Below are 23,106 nucleotides of genomic sequence, written 5' to 3' on the forward strand. Positions count from 1 at the left end.
ACACACAAAAATAACTAAACAGTTAACAAAAGTCACCAAAGGACTAAATCAAGAAGACAACACAATCCCTGACTGAGCGGCGCCGCAGTCCTAACTCCTAAAGCCTCTCTCCTTCTGAAGCCAGCGCTGGCCTTTTAATGACTGAGGCCAGGTGCACCTCGTCAGGTGATCAGTAGCTTCACCTGGGTAGAGCTGAAGACAGCAGAAGGGGAGAAACACACAGCAGTAACACTAGTATTGACATTTTTAATGGGCAAAAGTGAAATAAAAAAAAACCCACTGTTTTGTAGAGAAAGTTTTTCATCTCCACAGAAGAAGAAAAACCATGTTTGACAGATTAACAGAAAACTGCAAACAAATTACATAACTGAATCTGATACGTAATGATTTTGTTCCCCATAGAGCTGTTCTCCCCCTTCATCTCCATCAGGTTTAAAATCACCCTCCAAAGACGTGCACCATCAGAGCCTTACATTAACTCAATATGAAACAAGTGAGACTGTTATTTATTTGTCTGCACACATTATTTTCCAGCAATCTTTATCAGTTTTAAAAATTAAGATTATTAATCTCCATTGCATCCGTTGTAAATCAATATGTTTGATCACTTGATTATCGGTCATTGTGCATAAATATTTTCACAAAATTATATTTTTCTGTGGGCACAATGATACTCTCTTTGACGTCCGTCTCTGCAGGTGAACCATTATCTGGTTGTCCTTTTCTTGACTTTGGGTTTTCAGCTCCAAAGAACTGACCGTCCAGTCTTTAAAGAAAGACAAAGAATGATGTTGGAATAGCAAAAGCAAAAATCAGTTTGTGGACAAAAAGTCAGTTATTTATAAATGTTAATGTCAACATGAACCACACTGATTGTTTGGCAGACTCTTACACCTCTTCATGTTTTCTTGAATCCTTAAATGAAAGAATCAAAAGTCCTGAGCATTTTCTCATTGACGTAAGGAGAGGGGAAATCTTCTTAGAACTTAATTTAAAGGCCACTCTTTGATAAATTACACAATTAGTCCAAAACACTCTCATGATTATATAACATGCTGAGAAAACCTGAAACTGACTCATCCGGTTCTGAAAACAAAAGAATGTGTACTGAGTGTCGTCAGTATGAAATTAAATTACCTGAAGTAATTTATTAGAGCTCTGTCGGGAAATGGATGTTTATAATACAATAAAATAAACAGAGGGTATAAGATGGAAAAAAGCAGCTTCCTTTCAGTGTGATCAGTAGGCATGAATAACTCGAATTAGAGAAAATATCATTGACTCCTGCACAGTAATACGAGGTCATAATTGAGCATCAATCGGTAAATCTTATCTCTTATAACGTCTAACATCTTTAACTCCATGTAACCTTTGACATGTTCTGCTACCTGTCACTCGTATTAGCTTTTTTTATTTAGCTGTTTTTTTGGGCCATTTTTGCCTTTATACGATAAGACAGCTGAAGAGAGACAGGAAACGTTGAGAGGAGCGAGAGAGGGGAGATGACATGCAGCAAAGGCAGAGGTCAGATTCAAACCCATGGCTGCTGCGACGAGGACTATAGCCTCTGTACATTCAGCGTGAGACATAACCACTAGGCCACCGATGTCCCTTGTTAGCTTTTATCATATTGTATTACATCAATTTTATCAATTAATTCAGCTCTACTCAAATAAGACTATACTTATGGAGTATATACTATACTGGAGCATCTGTTGTGTTTCTGAATGTGCATTAAGCAGGGTTTAAATATATTTCTCACAGCACGCAGCTGAATCTTTTGTGTTATACATTTGTACACCTTCCAACGACATGCCTCTCTTACATTATCTATAACTTGATGTTTACTTTAAGGATGGATGATGGGATGCCTCTGCATGAGTTACTGCCTCTCGGCTCAACGTGCGCGGACACGTATGACTTTGCAAAAACTCAGAGTAGCATGACATCATTTTATATCCCAGCATCGCAGTGAGACACAGCCAAGTTTATTTTTGGACTCTGATTCTGATTGTGTTGCAGGTACCAAAAACCTATAAAGAAAGCTTTATTTCCCTCAAGGCACTCAGGAAACATGGCCTTGTGTTGCAAAGCTGCCACATCTAAGACTGAAGCTGCACCAATTGAATGACTTTGAGAGACATTAAATCAAAACTTTGACTATTGATCAATCTTTCAAACACTAGTTGCTGCTTCTTACATATGAGGATCCACAGCTAGTTATCTTTTTGTATTTTGGGTTTGCACTGGTTTTATAAAGGATGCATTTTTAAAACATCACTTTATGCTCTGGGGAAGCTGTGATGAGTATGTGTTATATATGGTTTTGATATTATTAGAATAGAGGCTTGATTGCCCTTTAAAAGGCAGATCTAAACAGGCAGTTTGACAAAATTAGACTCTTCCTCATCACTGATAATGGACTGAAATGTTTTTTTTGTTATTCTGGCTTTGCACCTCATATCGCCACTGGAATGTAATATTTTGTATTTCTCATGTTGGCCTTCTTTAGTGGCCACTTGCCTTTATAATACGTCTTATCTATTATAATAAGAAATTCAGGGCTTGATTTGCACACCAGCTGATCCACACGCTTCATGTATTTGTTTTTCTTCAGCACAGTTTCCACAGTAAGCTCTAGCTGTAATCTCTGTATGTTACACAAGAAGAACTATTTTTATGATGCAGTGTGGAGGACGAGGGTGAGGAGAGAAGCTGCTCTGATGGAAAGACAACAGACACACAGAATCACTGACAGACACACGTATGCACACACACACACACACACACACACACACACACACACACACACACACACACACACACACACACACACACACAGATGAACAGACAGCATGGTGAACAGCCTGTTGTCTTTATCCTCCTTGCTCTGCAGGCATCTCATCTTTTAGGCCCCCACAATATGTTGAAATCTGCTGTGTGCAATAACATTGTTCAGGACTGAGATTATGATATGATCTGCAATAACTACATATACTTTTTTTCATGCATCTGAGAATTAGATTTATCTAACCATGAGTGCACACGAACAATTTAGCCAACAGATATTGATACAGACTGTCCAGTTTCCACTACGCACACATTTAAGAGGATAGCCAAGGATTATAGAGGGAGTAATAAGTTAATTAATGTTTACAGCCTAGCTTTATTGATGTTGAGCTCACAGAACACAAGATCCTGTCTGATCTTGTTGACACCCAATGAATGAGGTCATGCTTTCGTGCCTCTTGCAGAAGTGTTCACTGTGTCTTTCTGATCGTTTCTGATGTTGTGGTGATGCTTCAGCGACATATAACTTTAATCCACCATATTTCCTACAGCCTGTGTGTGTTCTGTGTGTTCTGTGTGTTCTGTGTGTTCAGGGAGAGGAGAGAAGCTACAGTAAATGACCCGGCTGGAATTTATCTCACAATGAAATCTGGACTCATAAACTGAATGAGAGCTGACACTCTGATTGGTTGGATTCAAGTTACGCCCAAAACACACCTTTGTATAATCAATTGACTTCATCCAACCTCTTTGCACCCTGCGTCTCACCTAGCACCCAGTGTGTCGCATAAAAAAAAAGAAGAGTGTCAGACATGCTCACTTTTGTGCTTTTGACTGTGCGCTTTACGTCGACAAAACAGAAATAAAGAAATCACAGTGTCACTGGTTGACCTATTGCTAATGCTAATTCTAATTTAAAACAGAAAGTAATAATAAGAAATCCTTGTGTCTCTGTTAAAGCTGATGCTAACAACAAATACTAATGTGTGTTTGCTTCAGCAAGTACTAAAGATAAAGTAGAACCTAAGTCCAAAATCATAGACTACTTATCGTTTTGATAAAGCTAATGCTAATGCTGGATTGAAAACTAAAATCGTAATGTCTCTGTTACAGCTAATGCTTATGCTAATTTAAAAAACAGTGTTGGTTCGCTAGCCTAAATGTAACTAACTCAGTGACCTCAGAGATGTGTTTGAGCGTCTGTTCTTGAAAGACACAACTCTGGAAATCCTGATCAATTCTCAACTTTTTATCCCTCCCCCTACAGACACAAACACTTCTGCACCCCTAAATAAGTCGTAGTTGATGCAGTTGTTTTTCCTGGTGGTTTGTGATTTGTTCTAATCGTGTCAGGAATCTGACTCAGTGGAGCTTTTAAAGAAAACATTTAAAAAAGAACACACATGTCAGTAAAACACAGAATTTTTACTTTTTTATTTTATTTTTAATATTTTTATGGCCACCTATGCAATCCAATACAACAGCTCTACTATGATTTATATTTCTAAAAAGTTGCTTTAGTTTCAGATTTTGCTGTGTCAGAATGAATAAGAATTTCAGGGCTTTATATGTATTATTAGAGTCATAGTGGGTGGTGGTGGGGGTGGCAGCATTACATTTAAAAGTGTTTCTTATACTTATATCTTGCCGATCCATTAACATACATGAGGGGGGCAAAATATTAGTAACACCTTTCATTTGAGTACACTCCAGCACACCACCACCCACTACAACGTCAGTCATAATTTTACAGCAGAATGATCACCTCTATTGTCAACGAAGACGAATAAATGCAGAAGCTACTTCCAAGTAGAATTAATCATAGAGTTGTATCGGCTTGCATTGGATGGCAGAGGAGGTCATCATTGTATGGTTGATCATGTAAACACATTGATTAAACTGAAGGTTGGTGATGTACGTTTTGTCCGAAGAACTCGATCGTTTTTTTTTTTATTCAACTGTGGAGAGGAATTTCACATAAATCTGAAGAGTCTGTGTTTATTTATCTGAATCCCTCTGAGTAAAATATTCATGCACCCGCCCACACACACTGGGATCATCACACATTAACGTGCAGCAGCAGATTCTGTTTGTGAAAATAGCTCTGGTAACAGTGGGGATCAGCTGATTGTGCAGCCTGAATGCTGTCACACTCTAAATAGTCTCCTTTCACATGACCAGAATAGTTGAAGTGAGAGAGAGCAGGATTTAAAGATTATCAGACCTGCAGCAGCTACAGAAATTATACTAAAAGCCTTGAAACTGCCTTGTGGCAGTGTGTGTCTGTGTTGAAAGTGACAAGTGATTGAAAAGGGAGTGTTAATAACCGCAGTCTAATTTCCTTGTTCCATTTACAGAGTGGATTTTAAAGAATATGTCTTCCTCTTCTCTCTTTAATTTTTCTCTTTTATCTCCCTCGCTCTCTCTCTCTCTCTCTTTCTCTCTCTGCAGACTTGACCAGACCCGGTTCGGACCAAAGTCCCTGTTACAGAGCAGGACTCTCCCCCTCTAACGCACCCTCGCCCCAAAAGTCGCCCTTGTTGCCTGGGGCGAGACGGTGAGTCTGCATGCCTGCACTGCCCAACCCTGCAGTTGAACACAAACACACCCAGAAACACAAACACACACACACGCTGTGACTGTTTAGACACTGCACACACACACACACACACACACACACACACACACACACACACACACACACACACACACACACACACACACACACACACACACACACACACACACACACACACACACACACACACTTTATACTGCACATAACATACTATAAATGGCTTATCATGTCTGTGATAAGAACACTCTCAGTCTCTCTGAAGGTTGATTTAGTGACAGTGGCTCTGCAGCCTCATGGGGTGTTCAGGTGCCCTCAGAAAACTGTGTGCTCAGAGTTCAACGATCAGAACTGATATGTTGTTTTTTTTATCTTAAGATACTTAACTACTCACTTACTTTTTTTAGACCCACAGGCACATATCATCACCTAAAAATATAATTTGAAAGGCAGGCTAAATCAGACCACAGCAAAAAATAAATAAAAAAAAATCTTTGAGTCATTTGGTTAATTATTATTCATTAAACCAAACAGCTAAAGCTCAGTCGGTTGGTTCACATTTTCAAAATGGTTTAAGATTTTAATACTCTTTTAGTGTGTGCCAGGCCTTAGTGATAATGGGCAAAGACAGACAGTGAAATTGAGAATCCAATCAGACAATGAGTAATTATGAACATTAAGAAATTAGCATCTCTGTGTGATCATTTGTAAGACTTACTTTAAAAGTATGCAGCCTACAAGATGTTTGAAATCACATGCCCACTTGTGCAGCAGCTTCTTCACATGCTGAGAGTTACATCAGCATGTAAAGGTGATTGGATGAACCTGTGGAGGTAACAACATGTAGAGAAACTCAACATGCAAGTCTCAAGTTCTACGGAAAAAAAGTCATAGATGGATTGAAATGTCTGCATGAATCATTTTTGTCTCTTTCTCTACGATGATTAGATTCTATTCTTTGTGTATTGTTTGGAGAATATTTCTCCTCAGTTTGAGAAACTCTAAAGCCTGGTAAAAGTCCTCCTCACTCCTCCGAACACTATCTCACCTTACGGGCTTCGAAGCTTTGTGGATAACTTTCATCTTTAAAAGGATCTAGTCCTAGTAGAATTTTCCCTAGGATCAACTCTTTGTACTCAGGATGCTTTGTGAATACAACCCCAGCAGTCTTGCCACAGAAGAATTTTGAAGATATGATCTCAGTCCTTGATGCTTATAGAGTTGTGATGCAGGCGCTTTTTAAAATTCAGCCCATCGCCTGTGTGACAAAAGATTTCACCACATTTTTGTCATGATGTGAAATGACTGCCAAGCGTATCTTGAATAAAATGAATCAGCCAATTGAATGCAAGGTCAGAAAGAGCTCATGCATCTTCCAAAGCATGACTCTCTGTTCATGCATCACAGTCACTGAGACGTTCACTTTGACTGCTTTAGAGGGAAGACAAATGTTGAGGTTGGAGGACAACTTTGGTTCTGAACAAGTCCAAATATTGATTGCAGCAGAGCAGGTGTTACCTTTGATCAACAGGTTAACAATCCTCAGTCAGGTCTGTTCATTCTTTAACCCATCGACTCACAACACAAAGAGACGTGTATGCCACACAGCACAAGACACAAGCAGAGAATCTTCCCGTCAGTAATCTGAATATCTGTGTGAAGATGAAGATGGCTGTTAAATATGTGATTCTAAAATGTGTTATTTTCTGTTTTTAATTCAGCCCTCCGCCTTCACCACTGCTCCATCACTCCAGAACGGCGTTGCCAAGCAATGGGGAGGCCAGCAGCCGACAAGCTCAGTACAAAAGAGATGCTGCGGAGAGGACGGGAGGAGGTGTGGGAGGAGGGAGGAGTGTGGACATCTCTGCTTCCTCCTCAAACAACCAGCAGAGAGATTTCACAGCCGATAGCTTCACTTACCGGACTCACAACATCCAGAGTGGAGACATCAAGCAGCTGTCCGAGCAAACCTCCGCAGCCTGCAGCGTACAGGAAGTCAGAGGGAAAACCATGAGCTCACATAGGGCGACTTCTGACGGAGCAGACCGGGAGAACGGCAACCTCGGGTAAGACCAAAATATTTAAGAAATGTATAAAAAAAACTGTTTTTATAAAGCTTTGAATCTTGCTTTCTTCTAACAGTTAATCCTAGATATAAAACTCAAAATAAAACAGATTTTTTGCTGAACAATAGAAAGCAGGTAAAGGAATGATTGGAATGACTGATTAGTGACTCATTGTGTGGTGAGAATGTGAATGTGAAGAGGCGTGAAAGATGTTTTTGTTATTTCCATCAAAATGCAGAGAATCATCCCTGTGTTTGGGTTTGATGGATGAGAGAACTGCTTGCTAGAGCAGTGCTGCTCTATTATTATTTAAATAGTACAAAAAATAAACATGAAGTGAATTTAATCATCCACCGTCCAAACATGGACTTCCTTTTTTATTTTCCTCCTCAGGTTGCTGAGCAATGGAGACGGCTCCCAGACGATCCACCATGGCATCAACATCGTCAAAAACATCGGTGAGTAGAGACGAGGTGGTGAGTGTAGAGAGACAGCTCCCATATAAGAGCTCCTTTCTCTTCCTTTAGTCCTTTTTCTTTTTTCACATAATGAAATGTTGATCCTGTGATGTATCTGTTAAGTACAACACAGAAACATCTTCCTAATCCTCCTGAATAATAAAATCAAGAGCAAATCATAGTGGGACTTTCGTTTGAGAGCGTCTGGATACAAAAAGGCATCAAAACAAACAAACAACAGTTTGTAAAGAGCAGCAAACTTTGTTTTAAGGCCACACATTATCTTCCTTTTAAACAAGTAAGTCTCAGAGGTCCCTAAAACTAAATCCAATCTGATCCTGTTTTTGATCATATCTATAAACCCCTCTATTTCAGCCCTGCTCAGAACAGGCTGTTTCTGTGTCTGTACCTTTAAATATGTAAATGAGCTGTGTCTGACCATGCCCCTCTCTGGAAGGGCTCGGGTGTCTCGGTTCTTTCTCGCTCCATGTCCTATTGTTTACGTTGAGAAGGCAGACTCAGAAGGCAGAACAAACACCTAGTTGTGGGAGTGTCACCCACCTGGGGGAGGGGTTACTGTCCTTTGTGATGTCAAGTGAAAATCTCCAAACAGCCTGTTTGAGCACACATTTTCTGAAAAGTGGAGCAGGCGAATGGACTTTACTCATACTTAGGGGGTTTGTAGATGAACTAGGGACACAAATACGTGTTCGTAAAAAAATAACATTTTGAAGTCTGAATAGGATACAGATTGTGATTATTTATGAATCAATGCTTTAATTCTGGTCAGAAAACAGGGATACTTTTTATTCCTCAATATGGCTGCACATTTCAATACGTTACAGATGAACAGTGTTGCAGAATGAGAAAGCAAACAATCAACATGCAGAGGTTAAATTATTCCTTTTCTAATGTTTTTTTTAAAATACCAAGCTCATGTAAACATCATGTGCATGACCACCAATCATAGAATTGACTGAAAAAGACTGATCACAGAAAAAATATTAAATTCCCCTCACTATGAGGACTCAAAATGCACTTATTGAAATAATCACATAATTAACCCATGGAGGTTTCAGTTTCTTTAGATTATTCAAATCTCTGAGCTGTTTCTCAGCACTGAGGCCTCTGAGCTGACAGTCTGCGTGTTGACAGACTGTCGCTTCGCTCTCTGTGTGCTCAGGATAATGGTTATTTGCAGGGATTAGTCCACATTTACTCAAGACAGCAGCTCACCTGCAGGACTGTTCTGCTGCTCAGAGGGCAGAAATACAGACGTATGTGAAGCTGCTGTTTGTCTCTATGTGTGTGTGTGTGTGTTTCTCTCTCTCTTATGTAATTCTCATTCCTGCTCTACGCCCACCTCACAAATCTGCAGTATATGACTGAGGCAGATTATGCAACAAGCCCCCGTGTTCAGAGTCACCTTCTTCATGCTATACACACAGAAGTAATGTTTTCCTAAGGTCTAAACAAGTTTGTACTCAAATCAAACAAATGTGTCCGGCAATGTCAGTCCTTATATCTTGTTGCAGGTGATGGCAGGAAGCATCATCTTGTAGGCAAATGAGGATCAGCGCATGGCTTCATCGGGTTTGTGATGAAGCCATGCGTTGTTTTATTGAGAATGTAATTAAATCAAAAGGAATAAGTAATTCAGCCTTCTTGTGGATGTCGAATCTCCTCATTTTCTGTCAAGATGATGTTTGTAAACTAATGAGTCTCTATCTGCGTCTCAGTGTTGAAAATAGTGCAGCATCAGGATCAATTAGAGAACATTTGTTTGGACATATTTTTGTAAAGAATACAAAATAAAACACACATACCAATACAGCACATGAATTTGAAACTTTACTTAAAGGGATCTTCAGGGAGATCATTTTGGTGACAATTCTGGCTGCAGCATTGTAACTACAAGACTTCCAGTGAAGCAGAGTTACAGAAATAAAGACTTGGAAGATACAAAAACCTGGATTACAGGTTCAGGTTCACTTGATTATAGAAAATGAAGCGTCATTGTCCTGGTTATAGCTTTGATATGAGATATGAATATCAGAAGATACTCAAAAATCATTGAGAGGTTTCTGAATGTGGAGTTCTAAAGAGTAATACAGCCAACAATATTTACAATCAGTTTGTAAAAATAGCAATAATATTTGTGTTGTGTTGTTTTTCATTCTTGAAAGAGGTTTAACCTATCAGTTATGTCTCATTTCTGACTGTAAATGTAGGAGTGTGGAGTTTTATAACAGATCTGAGCTGTGTGTGGGAGAACCGATCCAATAAGGAAATGTACACAGTGCTGGATGTTTGTCTGACTGCTCCAGATCTGTTCAGCTGTGACAGTCCTCCTGCATGCAGGATGGAGATATATCTAAGAAAATAAATGGATCACCAAGGAGCTGCATATTTTCAGTATCCGACCTCTAAAAGAAGAAATTAAGATGTGTTCATGTGTGACTTTGAATCTAAGAAGTAGGCTGCGGTTTTCATGAGTTTGCAATGAATGAATGTTACATTTAGTTTGTCTCCTGCATATCCTCTTACAGGCTGGGTTGAACTGTTTGATAAGATTTACATTCATGTGCTTAACAACAGACATAACTGATTAATGGGCAGAGGCATTACTGTGCATTGATCACCTGTCGGCTTTGTATGGCAGTGTCAAAAGCGGGAGAGGTGGACTCTCTTATTGAAAGATGTAAGATGAATAAATTATAATTAAAGGTGCAGTCAGTAGCATTGTTAGTTGCAGCTTGTAAACACAAAACTAGGCCCCTCCTCCTGGAGTCATCGAGCTCATAAGTGCACACTCACTGCAGGACACAGTGTGTACATTTACTGCTTGTGCCTACACTTCAAGCTACCGCACGCTATCACAAGCTAACCACCGCTGTCTGGCACCTGCCTGCTCAACAGAAATTAGGCCAACTCCGCATCCAAGGGTAAAAGCCAACACAAGGTTTATCCGCTTTGCTTTTTGCTTCACTATGATTCGATTTACAGTTCCTTGTTGATGAAATCCGTGAGCTCAACACAAACTAGAACAGCGTTAAAAATATCACCTGGTCACAGTCTTACTCGGGTCTTGAAGTTAAACTTGGGTTTCTTGTGTTTCTGTGACCGTCCAGCCTTCCTGTACCAGGAGTACCGGGACACCTCCAAGCAGCAGGAGATCGAGCAGCGGCGTCAGCGTGAGAATCTGTCTCCGGGGGTCACTGCAGGGACGGTGGTGGAGGGGTCTGGGGTCGTGCCCCCCCCGGCGTTACAGTTGCAGCTCAGGAACAGCGCTCGCTCTCTGACTCTGTGGCAGAACCTGGACGTGGTTCAGGCCAGCGGACTGCTCAACCAGCTGCCACAGAAAGAAGTCATCATGCAGGAGGTAAGAAGTTTGTGTTGGCGAGGTACCAACGTTAGCATGAGATGTGGGCATGTACATTTTAGTTGGAGTATTACTGCACACCGCAAGTAGCCAGTTTAAAAGGTACAACTAGCTAAAACATTGGGATAAAATAATTAATACAAAGAAGGATGTAGCTACTAACAAGATGGCAGACAATGAATCCCCACGCAGGTCATTGGTTATTGTTTCTGTAGGGATGGTGGAAGTGGTTCTTTTTTTTCTTTAGACAGTTACTGTATAAACCACAATGGCCACTGGTCACTGGACAATGTCTCCGAAGAAGGACTTCACCTCTGAATGAATGCATGCTACTTTTCTTCTTCTACCATCTCATATGGATGGCAATCATCAGAGGCGGAGGCTGATCAACACCATCATAAAAACTTGACATACTGTAAATGTTACACCCAACAATCGAAACCTGTTAATAATCTACATAATAAAACTAATCTGAATGCAAACAGATGCAAAAAGGTGTGCTATTATGGTTGTTAGGAACAATGCAACCTGTAAAAACAAGTTATGCAGCCCCTACATCTGCAGTAATTTACCAGAGAGTTAATTCATGTTAAATTGGAATTACAAAAAGAGTTCTTCAACTTTCTTCATTAGTATTTTCTAGAGAATATTTGATCTATTTCATGTTTATCTTTACAGGGACAAGAATGGAGCAAATAAACCATTGCCACACACTACAGCATTTATAGCCTAAGCTAATTTGCAATGCCCGTCCCTAAATCGGCCTTAAAACAAATAAAAGTCAACAATACATACACAGAAACTAACTACTACTAAGCTCTTTCTTACAACAGACTTATCAACACATCTTATATAAATTATACTAAACATCTGTGTTAGATAAAGCTCTGTGTTCCAGGTGACCTGCAAGGTCTGCAGTTAATTTGAAGCTGATAGGGGACAGATTGAATGAAGATAATTTCAATGAGTTAAAATAATTTGCAGACTTGAATTCCTCCATAGAAATGGTGTACTGATTATCCATGACAAACAGAATATGAACTGGAAGTGAACTTATGCTGCATTTTAGTAAAAGTTACGCTGCAGTATTTGTACAATACAATTTAATTTACGTGTCTTCATAATAAAAACAAGGTCTGACCTTTTTTTAATTGCAACGTATTGCTGAATAGCAGACGTTAACTGCAATTAATCACATTTTAACAGCACATTTGAAATTTAATTATTTTGCATTTAAAAACCTTTTTCGCTTACCTACACTGAGCCAAAAGGGACAACAAATTATGCGATTAATGTGATTGAGGTTCAATATAATGATCCTAAAGTTGTTTACAACACTTCCATTCAACACCTCAGCCAACACTGAACTTTATGACCTTCAAGAAAAAAGGATTTCGTGAAGGTCTGTGTATTGTACTTTGTTCATATTAGCTTTGGTGCCAAGTTATCTGGCAACTGAGTGTATATTGACAGACTAACCTTGAAGGTTCAACTACAAGCTTCTCTGAGCTCTCCACCACTTCAAGTGGCACTCTAGAGTGAATGAATCTTGGTTCTGTAGCCATCATGTTGGACACAAGAGAAAAATACGACAATAGACTTAAAGGTTATGAAAAAGAGGAGATGGTATCTCTGTTGGAAGGTCTCCTTAATCCTTGTCAAACCATCTACGACTGATGTGTAAGTGGTTTCGTATGGTTTTAACAGACACCTGATGTTAATGTTTCTTGTTCTTCATTCAGACAATTGACCAAGAAAATGGTTTAAATCCCAGAGTTTATACTTACACATGGTTGTGTAGATGGTTGAATCAAAAATGTGGAAGTCTTGCCTGTATACCTGGTCCTTCTCTTCATCAGTGGAGCTGTTTTGATGCCCCGTGTGAGAGCAAAAAGATCACATCGACACCTTTTTTCAGCCCAGATTATTTATCCTTTTCTGAAGCCAAACCAGACTGTAAAACATTCACAACATTAACATGAATTAATAAACACTGTGAACTGGTTGCGGATCGGCGACGCTTTGGCATTTAAATATTTAAAGTTACTATCGGACGCAGTTTAAGGGAATTGAACTTGTGTGGTTAAACCATGTATTACCTGCATTGCTCTATGTAAAGACGTTGTTGCTGTTCAATAAAGACCATAATATGCAGTTGAATTCCTAAAAACTAGTGAGTGAATCCTTGAGCCAAGATTGTTATCTTATAATTGCTCCTTCAATGATGAGTAATATAAATCATTATGATCCACTGTTAAATACATCCATGATTAAACTTAGTGTTTTAATTTGTGTGTTTGTCATTTAAAGACTTAATTTAGGGATGCCAGTAGCCTAGTGGTTAGTGCACATGTCCCATGTATGGAGGCTATAGTCCTCCAAGCAGGCGACCCCGGTTCAAATACGACCTGTGGCTCTTTTCCCGCATGTCATTTCTCACTCTCTCTCTCCCTCCCTGATTTGTGACTCTATACACTGTCCTCTAAATAAAGGCATAAAAAGCCTAAAAATAAACTTTTAAAAGACTTATCATTCTTAGTCATTATACTTGCGTCATTAGCAATAACAATTTTGGTTTCTTTTCCATGTAGGCCATGTTTGAGCTTGTCACCTCAGAAGCATCCTACTACAAGAGCTTGGAGATTTTGGAGACCCACTTTCTACGTAACCCTGCTTTAATCAACACTCTCAGCCAGTCCGACATGCACTTCTTGTTTTCAAACATCGAGGAGGTGATGAAGGCCAGTGAAAGGTAGGACGGGGGCTCAATTATCTTCTCATATTCTCTTCCAGCAAACACATTTTTATTTAAATCTTAACATGCCTTATTAAACTCTGAATGTTTCCAGGTTCCTGATGGACCTTGAGCACAGAATTGAGAAGTCCATTTTGATTTCTGATGTGTGTGACATCGTTTCGCACCATGCTGCGGAGCACTTCAATGTCTTCATCAAATATGTCATTAACCAGGTGTACCAGGAGAAGAACTACAGACGCATTCTGTGAGTACTTGGATTATACTGCAAACTTATTAATGCTGTCAAGCTATTCAAAGAGCTCTTCTAATTTTAAGACCACAATTTAAAACAAATATTTTTGCTTTGTGATTAAGTTAATTCACAAACTACTTAAATCTGAGCAGATTGTTCCCCATCTGTTTGCCTGTGGTGGACAAAGTTTCCTGTCCTGGGTATAGACTCATCACTATATTCTTCTTGTTCTTTACCTTGAGGAGGGAAAGATAATGTCATAATTTACAAGACAGAAAGCTCAAACCTGCCATCGTGTGTGTTTACTGTGTGCGATATTCTTTCTCCCAGGATGCTACTGTGCTGAAGTTAGTGAAACCTCTTGGCCAAAATCCGATCTTAATAGCAGTGGCAGAGTCAGACTTTCTTGACCAAACTGTGGCACTGACTTATACAGGGGTGTCATGAAGTTTTATGTGGTCTCACACCGGGACGAGAAGAATTATTTACCCTTTCTATTGGCACTAATAATATCTGTTAACTAATATTTAAGTATCTCTTAAATATGTTTTATTCCTGCATACAGTTTATGAAGTTTGATAAGTAACACAACCGAGTGTAAACATATAGATTTCCCTTTGGGCTTCAAAAGAAGATGTATTCCTAAAATATCAATCAGAAGTAAAGACGAAAGGGAAAGTGTTACATTGAAATGCTAAGACAGCCACTAGCAGCCTCCAACAAAGCCCAAATAGTTGATAATAGTTGATAACTTCCTGCCTCTGACAAGGCCAATACAATCAAAGGCCATCCCATGGATATGCTACTGGTTAAAAGACCTTCATCTTATGTAGTTGTTGGCTATGTTATATAAAATAGCAAGTATTTAGCCATTTTCTTTCATTGTAACGATGTTACTGAATTTAAAAAGTAGTGGAGGTACATTTAGGTGTTGCTAGGTTACTAGTAACTCCTGTCACTGCTTATCACCTTTTCTATAACCATTTTTCCGACATAACAATCAGTTCCTGGAAATAACTTTTACATTCAGATTGGATAATTTCAAGATTAGGAGAATGGGTCGGGCTTTGGACCATGTATTTACTGGAGCTCAGAATCTAAAAATAGGAATACAAGCGTCTTTCTTTTCTCCTATTGCCGAGGACTTTTGTGCCCAGGAGCCCTGAAAATGTCCCCATGATGTCCAAATGGTAGATCCTGGGGTCTGTTCACACACTATTTGTTAACAGTGGAGTCCAGTAGCCATTAGCTGTTGAGTCAAACTTTAGCCTGCTTGACTGCTGCTGATGAATATGTGCTTGATAAGAGAGATGAACTGTGAGAAGGGATAATAGGCGTCATCCATCGTTCAGCTTTGTTTCAGTGCCACTTTTTCTGTCTGTGAATGCAGCCGGCCGTCTCTTCTCAGCAGAGAACAGGTTTGCTTTGGATCATGACAAATGTAATGTGCAGGGTGTGGTTGACTTGAATGTAATGCGTATGTTGCTCTTCATCAAACACATACCTGACAGAGAGTGTGGCGTTCCCATGAGCTGCTGAGGCCAGGTGGCACCTGGATCTCAGCCAAATACTGGAATCACATCTGGGAAGTGATGGTTGTTTTAAATAATATAAACATAGAATTACATGAAGTTGTTTAAGATTTACCAAATTAAAAAAGTCGACCTTGTTGATCATTGGTTTTGTAGACGTGAATTGTGTTCTTTAAACTCTCCACAGAAGGTTTAATGTCAGTCTGATCACACTTGTTATAGTGTGAGGAGTGGCAGGCATCATGACTTGTCAAATACAATCACATCTGTGGCCGTGCTGCAATGTGGAAATGTTTGTTGTATCAGCTGAGGTATTAAAAACATGACACAACTGTGTGAAAAGCAAGTGAGTGATTATCCAATGCTTCGGAGGAGAACTGTTTTTATAAGGTTTTCTCATCAATCAAGGCTTGTAGATTCAAAATGTTTAACTAACAACAACAATAAAACACAAAGACACGTTTCAGAAAAGGCAATGAGAACAGTGGCACTATTCAGGAAGACAGTGGAGGCTAAAATAACATACGATTTGTTGAATTGCAAAGTCACAGGCATGTTGTTGGTGTTTTATTTCTCTGCTGCACTTTGTGGAATGATGTTTCTTCCTCTGGTGGGTGTGGTTTACGCATTGTTTCTGATTGTTCTTCTGTTGAACTTAATCATAATTTTCTAGCTCAGACGCTTGGCTTTAAAACTCTTAAACAGTGTGTCCTCACAGGTTAGTAATGAATAAATCACTGCTCTACAGCGGGCGTCACTTGTGCAGAGTGATTGACAGTCATTTGTCTAATTATTACTGTTGAGAGAATACCAACAACATGCATGCTACAGCAGTAGCTTCAAGCAGGATTCATAGCCCTGCTGACGTGTCGGCATCTTCAGAGTGACTCTTTTCCCCTGATGACTGTACAGTAGAGTCTGTGTTATCTTTAATGACTCAGATGAATCGACTGAATTGCAAGCCGCTAATAGCAAAAAGAAGTGTGGAGGACCATTTACTGTGTTAAGATCAAATTATTGTGATATAAATATATTGAATATTATGATATTTGAGTACAAACACGCCCATAAAGTTGTCAAGTGCTGTCCACATACAGTAGTGATGGTAAACTGGGAGGGGAGGGGACACTAATCCAGTTTATTGTGAGGCCAGACTCAAAAAATGTGACTTGTGTTTCTCCATTTATAAACAAAGCTTCCTCCCTTTAAGGGCAACTCATACAGGAAAAAAAACTGGCATATATGCCATGCATTGTGACACAAGACAGTCTCCACACATATGGATGAAGCGAGCCTGTGTCTGCCTGGTAGTATCAATCGATGATTTATTTTTCAGTCATCAGAGGTGGAATTATTATCCTGATCACTGGAAAGTTTGCGCATGACATGTGGTACAGTTACCACGTAGTCTCAGCAGATGGTGATTTTTCACCCTTACTGAGCGGGGTTGTAAGTGCAGTCGTCTGGATATTAGACTTTTTTACAATGAGGCTCATCAGCGTTGAAAGGGGGCAATTTTTCACCAAATGAATGCATAATGGATCATTTCAATACAGGCAGACAGCACCAGCGCACAAAGACCCTTTTTGCTCTGCAGAGCTATTAGAGGATCATTATACTCTTTGCATGTGTGAATTAGATGGTGTCTTTTTAAATATTTTATTTTTATTTCACAGCTCTTGCATTTATTGGACAGGACAGTGGATAGAGAAGGCAATCGGGTTTAGAGGGTGAGGAATGACATGCAGGAAAAGAACCACAGGTCAGACTTGAACCACGGCCACCTGCTTGGAGGACTAAAGCCTCCGTACATGGGATGGGACCTAACCGCTAGGCCATCTGTGCCTTTCTGACTCACTTGCACAGGTTCAGCCCAATAGCTGATTACTCCTTTTGTGAATCAGGCCCTTCGTGTTTAGTGCACCAGTCATTAACAATGTTAATGTAATCATACAAACTTCCCTTTTTTTCTCATTGTGCTGAATGTGGTGAAGCTGCTCAATGGATTTTTTATTCAGGTTGTTAAAAGCTAATCGGGGGTAGACATAAAATATATGGCTAGTGTGATGAATTGTATTCAGTAAATAAAAGCCACAAATTCATTTTTAAACTTGGAAGCAGTGACATCTTGTGCCACCTTGTGTCCAAAATAAATGTTCATTGGTGGTGAGAGTGTTAGCCCCACTAAAGGAGAAGTCTATCAAAGTCCAGAAATCATGAAGGTTTTAGCTCATAAAGCGTCTTTGTTATGAACCTGCTGTTACTTGCCTGTGTTTTATTTTTCATTGCTGGATTATTCAAAGTTAAGACGCAGTTAGAAAGTGTTGCACAAGGTCTGAAGATCTGCTAGTCCACCGGACACTCGACTGGACTATCTCTCTCTGTTATGACTGCATCAAAAAAAAAGAAGAGAGGCGTGTGTATTTCTGTGTGTAATGTGTGTTGTCTTTCCATGTCTGTCTATGCAGAGAGGGAAACCAGGCGTTCAGGGAGGCCATGGCGACTCTTGAGAACCATTCTCGTGTCCGGGGTCTGTCCTTCACATCCTTCCTCATCCTTCCTTTCCAGAGGATCACCAGGCTCAAGCTGCTCATACAGGTGTGCACGCCATCATGGATTGGCTGAGTTGTCAATACACTCACAATTTTTGACTCTATGATACTTTTCGATACCACATGTTGGATACAACATCTGTTAATTTAATGATCGATAGTATCGTAAAGTACCAAAGCTTTAAAATACTTCAAATCTTCAGTCATATTTTTACCCAAAGTTGCCAGAAGGGAAAGAGAGAGAGAGCAAGAGAAAGAGAGAGAAGTTGTGGTTCATTCAGATTCACAAGTTGGCAAATACAAACATTCATCATTTATTCATAAGTCCTTTTGGCGTCTCATAAAGAGGCAAAAGTTACAACTATGCCTCTCAAGAAATCAGTCAATATTGGGTGCCTAGGACTTGTATTTTTGTTGCCATGGTACCCAAACAGGTAGCAATATCGTCCGTTTTCCACAATTTTCATATCAAAGTTGAAATGTCTGGTATCGTGATAACCCTGACACAGACTAAAACAAAATTGACTGCAGCTCATAACCACATTCAAAACAGAAACCAAAGGAATAGGACGCTAGGCAAATTTAATAGAAGTAAACTCATTAATAAAACCTGTGTGTATACACTTCTAGATATTACAGCCTGTTGACTGTTAATGGCCCCACATTCAAATTCAGCAGGGTGCCCAGTTAGCATACATAAAGGTATGGTTGGAATGAAGACATCAAGGTTCTATAAATGAAGCTCTCATTATGTAGTGATGATGGATCCTTTCCTTAATGTTGTCAGACATGTTGTCTGCTAACACATGATCTGCAGTAAAAGTCTGTGAGCCTCTGCTAATGTTTTTATGGGTAGCAGTAAGCTTTGTGTCGCACACCGATTAAAACTCCCACAGATTACTCAAAGTTCATTTATTTCCATTTTGGCCTCAGCTGCTGCAGACCTGAAAAAAAACAAGATGTAAATGAACTAGAAATGTTTGCTTTAGAGTTCCTTGAGTTCTTTACAAAAGTATTTTCAATCACCAAGAATTCTTTTTTTTACTCATACTTCTGCCACAAAAACTTCTGCAAAAAACAATGTTCTCGACAGGCTAAAATATTCTCACAATTTTTCTGCAATGACCATTTCTTTTACAAAGTTGTCCATTCAGGCACCTCTGACTGTCAACATAGTAGGAGCAGTAGTTTGGTACTTATCTCATTCAAACAGAAGTGACAGCGTCGCACAATGACACTCCGTCAAACGGAGGAGAAACTGGCACACAGTGTGACATTACAAGTCCCAAACCCAGTTTTCCCCATCTACACATAAACACCTTAAACTGAGTTTCTGAATATCTTCACCCTGGTTTATTCAGTGACCTAAAACGCCATATGTCTGTGAACGACAGGCCAAAACTCACAGAAAAACCTCAGTTTTCAAAACAACAGGCCTAAGTGTGGACTATAGGGCCTAAGAATAGCTGTAATCCACTGCCTTCTGATTAATGCGTCCAACAGAATCATCAATCTTTATTTGTTTATCCCTAATTCATAACAAAAAAGACACCTTACAAAACACAGTCACAACTTGTGAATGAGGGAGAGAGCTGTGGGTCTGTCGCTTCCATAGCTGCATGGAAGCCAATGATCCAGGTGTGCGTGGTTGGCCTAACGACCCCGTGCTCCTCTCACAATCTGCAGGCCACAGAAACACATTAGAAAGAACTACACACCAATCAGGACAACCTCAGTGTTGTCACAGTTACAGTGTGCTCTTGTTTGCTAACCAAACAGTAAGAAGCCCAAACAATATTTGCATTCAAGATTGTTAATTTATTTAATGTTGCAGTCTCCAGAACTCAGAAAATTGCATCATTGTGCTTTTTATAACATACCAGCGCTTCACTTGGCCTCTCCATGTGGTTGTAGCCTCTAAGATAAACATCACTGAGAAGAGTAATTGTCTTTTTTACTTGAGAGGAGCTTAAGAATTACAACCCGAGCCTGTGAGTCACATTCAGTACAATAATAATCACCCTCTTAGTTAATTTATCTGTAAATTCATGGCTGTGTCCACTAGAGGGCAGCAGATAACACAGCTGCTTCAGAATTACAACCTGAGCCTTTAGGTTGCATGGTATGGAAGCGATTAGTGATCAGAATTCAAATGCATTAACAGAATTTTGATCACTAATCGCTTCCATAGCATGGATGACAAAAGTCATGTTTCCCAGGTCAAAAAGGACAGAAATTACCCTCTAAGTTAGTTTCTCTATGAGTTAATGGCTGTGTCCACTAGAGGGCAGCAGATCACACAGATGATGAGTAATTCATTTTCAGAGATGACTGACATATCACTATCTTCAGGGTTTTTTTCTGATTTATTTGCTTTGAACATGTATCAGATTGGTGTTTATAAATTTTGTTGAGGTGTGGTTGCATTGAAGCAGCATTCTGTTGTTTTTAAAGGTTTTGTTTCCCCCCACAGAATATCCTGAAAAAAGCAGAGGAGAACTCAGAGAGGGAAGCAAATGCTATAAAAGCCCACCAGCAGCTGGAGCAGGTGAGCTTCAGATTTGGTTATATGACAATAAGTCTGGTGACACATCTATATTCTTTTACTGCCCTGGCCAATCAGGTACATGTTAACAATCACACGGTATATTTCAAATAGTTATTTTGCAAGAACTTGAGCTTGTGTGTATTTGCTGCTGAAACTCCATAAAGCTCACATTTTTGAGTGTTTCTTTTTTCCTGAAGTGTAAAGTCAGGGATCAATAATGGAGAAAAGTAAGTTTCCATGGATAGGAGAGCCAGATGGAGGATTTTTTTTAAATGTGTCCTGTACTAAGAAATACCTTTTACACATACTTCTGTAACACTGGGATTCATTAAAAAAGTCACTGGATCTAAAAATGGAGTCAGTAGAACACCTCCTGGCCCAGACTTAACTGGTTCTGGTATTATAATAAAAATTACAAGAAATAAAGGAGGGTAATATGTTGTTCTTTGGACTGATGGCATGTATTCTATCTATGTGTCCCCCTCAGATTGTGAAAGAGTGTAACGAGGGGGTGCGAAAGATGAGTCGCACTGAGGAGCTCATCAGCATCGAGAAAACTCTGGAGTTTAAATCCAAGGTGAGCATCGTCAACCATCTTGCATTTTCATCAGCTTTAATGACAAACATTTCTGATTTTCAGGTAAGCACATGGAAGATTTTGTGACCCACTGTTGCTTATAAAAGTCAAACAGTAGCAAATATAGATGTTACTTTTTAAGTTTTGAATCTTTACATTTTACTTTCAACCCTCTTTTTTTAATTTAACCTTTATTTAACCATTGAGATCAAGGTCTCTTTCACAAGGGTGACCTGGCCAAGAAGTCAGAAGCACACGTCCTAATAAACATTTACACTTCTTTACACCTTCACAGTCTGTGCCCATCATTTCCCACTCGCGCTGGCTGCTGAAGAAGGGTGAGGTGCAGCTGATGGCTGGCCCGAAGAGCACCAGGACAATGCGGAGTCGTAAGCTCTACCAGCCTGTGTACTTGTTCCTCTTTAACAATTTGCTGCTGGTCACCAAACGTAGCTCCAGGTAAGTTATTACGGTAGTTTTAAAAAAATGTCCTGTTCATCAAAATCAGTATATTGTTGCATTTGAAGAAAGAAATATTAATTCAATGACTTTGTTATCAGTGGGGACAAGTTCCAAGTTCTTGACTCGTGCACGAGGGCGATGTTGAGGACTGAGGATCTGGAGGATCAGGGCCAGATGCTTGCAAACGTCTTTAATCTGAAGCTGCTGGAGAACCAAGAGGAGCGCCCGGTCAGCTACATGCTCAAGGCCAGCAGCATGTGAGTATCCGACACAGAATCAGCAAAAGGCTCTAATTATTGTTTGTAGAGAAGATGGAGGTGATGGAGTGACCTAGCAGGAATTCAAAGTTGAAGTAGCTTAAGAGACGATTGGCTTCTCTGAATTGATAAGAACAAAAATGAAGTTAATAAGACATCATGACCTTTACAGCCACCAGATCTCCCTTCACTTGTTATGCTCGCCACCATCAACATCATCAAACACTGAACGAGGGGATGTCTTTGGGGAAAAAAAAGGGGATTAAAAAAGTAGCCTAGTCACTGCCAGTTAAAGGGACAGTTCTGGATTTTTGAATTGGGATAGTGTGAGGTATATGTCGAAAGTAAGCGTATCAGCAACAGGAGATGCATGTCATAGAGAAACCAATCAAAGTGCCAGCACAGAGACTAGGCTTTACACCGCTGCAGACTTGGCCGTTTGTGCCACGATATTCAGCTTATTTTAAGGACAAAACAACCTAAAATTATGATGTAGTAATGCTATATTTAGGACTTTGTTAAGCGCCTTCCTTTATCTTTCTAATCTATCACATCCTGTGCACAGGAGTGATAAGCTTCGTTGGGTGTGTGCCCTCACTCCAAACCGACGCACACGCTTCATGTCTACCAGTGCACACCAACCAGGTAAGAAAAGGGGGTGACACCTACAGATACCAGTCCCAGACATTCAAACATGAGACGTGATGAACTTAACCCATCTGTGATGTTTGTCAGACTCTCCACAGGTGCAATGTATTCAGTCATACTCATCCCAAGAGCCAGATGAACTCTCCATTGAGATGGCCGATGTTTTGAACCTTCTGGAGAGAACAGATGATGGTGTGTAGAGCCACAAATCTGCTTCTTCATTTCCTTTTACGGCTTTAAAAAAAATCTTCACCTCACTTTTGGTCTTA

At 39.7% G+C, this 23,106-nt stretch overlaps 1 protein-coding gene across 2 annotated transcripts in view; it reads left to right on the forward strand.

The window, feature by feature from the left end:
• ngef (neuronal guanine nucleotide exchange factor) overlaps positions 1 to 23,106 on the forward strand; it is a 96,446-nt gene that overhangs the window by 70,924 nt on the left and 2,416 nt on the right. For both annotated transcript variants that reach the window (XM_061045621.1, XM_061045620.1), the window contains 13 exons: positions 5,242 to 5,347; positions 7,087 to 7,431; positions 7,825 to 7,889; positions 11,021 to 11,271; positions 13,863 to 14,023; positions 14,121 to 14,273; positions 18,262 to 18,391; positions 20,819 to 20,893; positions 21,381 to 21,470; positions 21,766 to 21,929; positions 22,031 to 22,189; positions 22,755 to 22,834; positions 22,925 to 23,029. In XM_061045621.1, coding sequence (XP_060901604.1) covers positions 5,242 to 5,347; positions 7,087 to 7,431; positions 7,825 to 7,889; positions 11,021 to 11,271; positions 13,863 to 14,023; positions 14,121 to 14,273; positions 18,262 to 18,391; positions 20,819 to 20,893; positions 21,381 to 21,470; positions 21,766 to 21,929; positions 22,031 to 22,189; positions 22,755 to 22,834; positions 22,925 to 23,029 — 1,884 coding nt within the window. The remainder of the gene's footprint in view (positions 1 to 5,241; positions 5,348 to 7,086; positions 7,432 to 7,824; positions 7,890 to 11,020; positions 11,272 to 13,862; positions 14,024 to 14,120; positions 14,274 to 18,261; positions 18,392 to 20,818; positions 20,894 to 21,380; positions 21,471 to 21,765; positions 21,930 to 22,030; positions 22,190 to 22,754; positions 22,835 to 22,924; positions 23,030 to 23,106) is intronic.

Source organism: Labrus mixtus, chromosome 9 (assembly GCF_963584025.1).
Source record: "Labrus mixtus chromosome 9, fLabMix1.1, whole genome shotgun sequence".
NCBI lineage: Eukaryota > Metazoa > Chordata > Actinopteri > Labriformes > Labridae > Labrus > Labrus mixtus.